This window comes from Antrostomus carolinensis, unplaced genomic scaffold (assembly GCF_000700745.2).
Source record: "Antrostomus carolinensis isolate BGI_N321 unplaced genomic scaffold, ASM70074v2 scaffold55018, whole genome shotgun sequence".
Lineage (NCBI taxonomy): Eukaryota > Metazoa > Chordata > Aves > Caprimulgiformes > Caprimulgidae > Antrostomus > Antrostomus carolinensis.
In genome coordinates, this window is record NW_010331975.1 from 1,735 (window position 1) to 5,677 (window position 3,943).

Genomic DNA, 3,943 nt, shown 5'->3' on the forward strand with positions numbered 1-3,943 from the left:
TTCAGATGATAGTGTCACATAGTTGTATATTCCAAACCAAGGCCTTGCTTAGTTTTTTTTCCTGGCATGCAATAAGTAACTGGGACTTGTCATTAGCGGATGAATGGTTTAGGCCAGTTGTAACACTTAATTGAGCAGTGATGGGACAGGGGATGAAAATGTCTCTGAGGATTCATATGTGTCTCACCCAGAACCAAACATCTCCTATAATACAGCAGCGAAAAAGACCTTGTCCTGCATCTCTTCCTGGCTGCAGCAGTGCACCAGCCTCACCCTAGTCCCCAGTTTACCCGTGGGAGGGCTGGGCATTGGCAGAGCTAGGTCTTATCTTTATCTTTCCTTACAAGGAGGAAAACATGAGCAACCTGTGTATGGCATCACTGAGCAACAAGGATTGCAATCCATACAAAGCCCTATGTTGGCATCCGTGTGACACTCAACCTTCATTTTCTGCAGCTTTTTATTTGGACATCTGCCAGTCTTGTGGAGAATGCTGAAGAAACAGGAGTTTATGCATGATCTCCTCCTGCAGTGGTAAGTTGAGACGTATCAGTAACATCAAATGGGGTAGCCCTGCAGCACAAATTACAAAATCAAGGCACAGAGGCCCCGAATTACATATTTAGCATCATTCAGAAGGTTGGTAGAAGAGCTAGAGAGTGAGCATTGATTTTTCTCTTGATGGCTTTGGTCACTGGAGACTGCAGTAGTTCCCAGTACGTGCTGCTTTGGTCCTTTGAGGTTATTAGGTCTAACTGTTATATGTTGGTGGTTTATACCATAATTCTCTTTTTTTTTTTTTTTTTTTCTTCCCTCCCCCTTTTCTTGTAGGGCAGAGAAATACGGACCTATTGTACGGCTTAATGCCTTTCACAGAGTCTCAGTATTGGTTCTGAGTCCTGAAGGAGTGAAGGTACTGCAAAACAAAGCTGAACCAACAGTGGGGATCAGCCTGTCTCTCCAGAAAGAGAGGTGGTGCCTGATGTTCAGGACAGCGCGGTGCAGCAAGTCTGTGCCTGCGGAGAGTGCTGCTCTGGCTGGGTTAGGATGATGAGGTGCTCTGCTCTCTGAGCTGTCCTGATTTATGTTCTTCATTGATCAGTTGATTTGTTTTGTTACCTTTATTTAAAGAGCAGATAGAGCAAACATCCACCATTTCTGAAAAGCAGATTCTTGGTAAGAGTTTAGTATATCAAATGAAAAAGACAAGGGACTGAATTTCTTCCTCAAAATCTTTGCAGTAACCACAAAGTGAGATTTCGGGTCTTTGGGCAAAAAGTGCTAGAGGTACATAAAAGAAGCCAGCAGCACGGGAACTGGGGAATCAGGGCACACCAGATTATTTATCTAGTCTTCAGACTATTGCTACAGGGGGAAAAGAGTATGTTAGCGGCTTTTTATGTTTTTGTCTGAGAAACGAGTTGCACTCAGTATTCACTGACCTGAGATTTGCTTTTAGGAGTTCTTGATGTCACCACAGTACCCAAAGGATCGGCTGGTGTATAGTCGTATCTTCAACATATTTGGTGAGAGGTAGGTGAAACCCATCTGAAGTCCTTGTGATCTGAAAATAAGTGAAAGATTAATAACATCACAGGCCTGACACTTATGTTGACTCAGACCATTTACCTTAGTGTGGGGATTAACGAATAATTCTAGACGTGTGTAAGCAGCATGTACCTATTAAAGTACGTGTCAAGTCAAATGTCTTCACAGTCAGGGAGGAGCTTATCTTGGATTTTTTTTTTGACATTGATTGTATTTTTTTTTCCCTTGTGGATATTCAGTTAGTCTCAGAATAGTTTGCTCAAGACCATCATCAAACTTCTCACTTAGATTTTAGAGCACGGAATTATTCCTTAATGCTCCTAAGTTTCCAGCTCTTAAGTTCAATAACAAAAAAGGGGATTTATCTCTGTTAGCCTGAAGCCTTTAAAAATATAATAATCTAGTTATTGTGTTAATTTGCATAACAGCTGTAATGAACCAGCATCTTAGTGGACTCAGCAGTCCACACCTATCAGACAAAACATATCTCCAGTTCAGTCGTTGTCCACAGTGATGCAATGACTGTTTACTCAAAGCAGAACGATTCTCCCTACCCGTGGGGAAAAAATATGAGACAGTAGATGTGGAAGAGTTACCTTTGTGACTGTGCAAGGTTTGATTGGCCCCCTTGCTGAAAACTGTTCCTTTCCTTGTTTTCCTAAATGCTAGGTTTCTAGGGAACGGCTTGGTAACTGATTGCAACCATGAGCATTGGCACAAGCAGCGGAAGATCATGGATCCAGCTTTCAGCCGAACGTAAGGCAAACATCTCTGGGGTGATCTAGCTGTTATTTCTGCTGTATCTTCGTAATTTTCCCTGTCATTGATCCATTATTTGATATTTAGAAAGAGAAAAAGCCCATTTAGTGCCAAAGACCACATTTTACTTAAGAGTCCAGTGCACCATTTCCAGGACAAGTATAATTTGACCAGACTTGCCATGAGGCAGGGACACCCTTATGAGCTCAGTCATGGCAGAAAGGGTTGTGTATCCAGGAGTGTGGTGGTGGCTGCCTTATCCTGTCGGAAAACAAACCTCAGGGATTTGACGTGGACAAGCCTCATCGTTCACCTGAGTGATTCCCTGTGGGAGATACGGTGTGATTGATAAGGAGGGGGTTGGTCTGGTTTGCTTGTGTGTGCCTCGATGCATTGTGTTTAGGGTCTGAAGAGAAAGAAAGTCCTTGTGCCTCGGTGTGCACAGGCCAAAGCCTTTTGCCATGACAGCTGTTGTTTACATGGCAGGACAGAGCATGGCTGCTGTAAGAAGAATTCAACTAATTTTATTTGTTCATTTTTTAAAGTATTAAGGCAAATACATTATAAACTTTTTTTAAAAAATCTTCACAATTATCTGTGGAAAATAACGAAGGTAATTTTGCCTGAGCAAAGATGTCCTCTCCAGAGTCCCCAACACTCGTTTTTATTGATTGTTCAGCTACCTGATTGGTCTGATGGATACTTTTAATGAAAAAGCAGAGGAGCTGATGGAGAAGCTAGAGGAAAAGGCAGATGGAAAAAAAGAGTTTAGCATGCTGACGATGATGAACCGGGTGACTATGGATATCATTGCAAAGGTACCAGCTATCCGCTTGCTTGTTTCCTCTGCAACTGGCAGGAAGGAATGGAAGTAACAGGTACCAGCAGCAGGATAGGATCCGGAGCTGGAGCCAGGGAACAAGACCTTTACCCAGCAGTGCCAGAATTGCTGAAGGACTAATTGTGCCGCTTCCATTCGGGCTGAGCCATAGCAAGGGACAGTTAGGAAAGGGTCTGCACAGCCTAGGTGTGGCCTGAAGGATGGGGACCCTTTGCAAAAGCCCTTGCAGCCTCATACTTTCCACCCCTTTGTGCCAAAAGGGACACACCAGTGTTTGCTCACCTGTGGATGTTGTATTATTACCATTGAATGTCAGCATGAAGTCTGCATTATACTGGCTTTTCCCTTCTCTCTGCAAAGAGTTTAGGATGAATGGAGAGTCATAGCAAATTATTAATCCCTCCAAATGCAGAGGAAGCATAATGTAGATCTTGCCCTTCCCTCGCAGCCTCCTGCAAGGCAGGATGTATCCTGAGGTATTTTTAGGGGAAAAGACAGCGGTGTGAGGCTGTCCTGCTCTTTCACCCCAACCCCAGGGAGCCAGGAGGATGCAGCGAGTTGCTGCCTGTTTCTCTCCTGCTCCTCAGGTAGCCTTTGGCTTGGAATTAAATGCGCTGAGTGATGACCAGACACCTTTGCCGCATGCTGTGACCATGGTTTTGGATGGAATGACCAAGACGCGCATCCCCCTCACACGGGTCTGTATGCACCTTGCTTCAGTCATCTTTCCTTGCATCCACCTGGAGCCCCTGCTCCTGCGTGAGTGGGCTGGAGCTATGCAAAGTCCATGTACAA

General features: G+C 44.2%; 1 protein-coding gene across 1 annotated transcript in view; it reads left to right on the plus strand.

Annotated features, from left to right (window-relative positions):
- Positions 1-456: 456 nt before the first annotated feature.
- The window catches only part of CYP46A1 (cytochrome P450 family 46 subfamily A member 1), a gene marked incomplete at its 5' end in the record, with an annotated part of 10,905 nt that continues 7,418 nt past the window's right edge, over positions 457-3,943 (plus strand). The window contains 6 exons of the mRNA XM_010173329.1: positions 457-534; positions 832-913; positions 1,460-1,533; positions 2,218-2,304; positions 2,987-3,125; positions 3,736-3,846. Of these exons, the coding sequence (XP_010171631.1) occupies positions 457-534; positions 832-913; positions 1,460-1,533; positions 2,218-2,304; positions 2,987-3,125; positions 3,736-3,846 (571 nt within the window). The remainder of the gene's footprint in view (positions 535-831; positions 914-1,459; positions 1,534-2,217; positions 2,305-2,986; positions 3,126-3,735; positions 3,847-3,943) is intronic.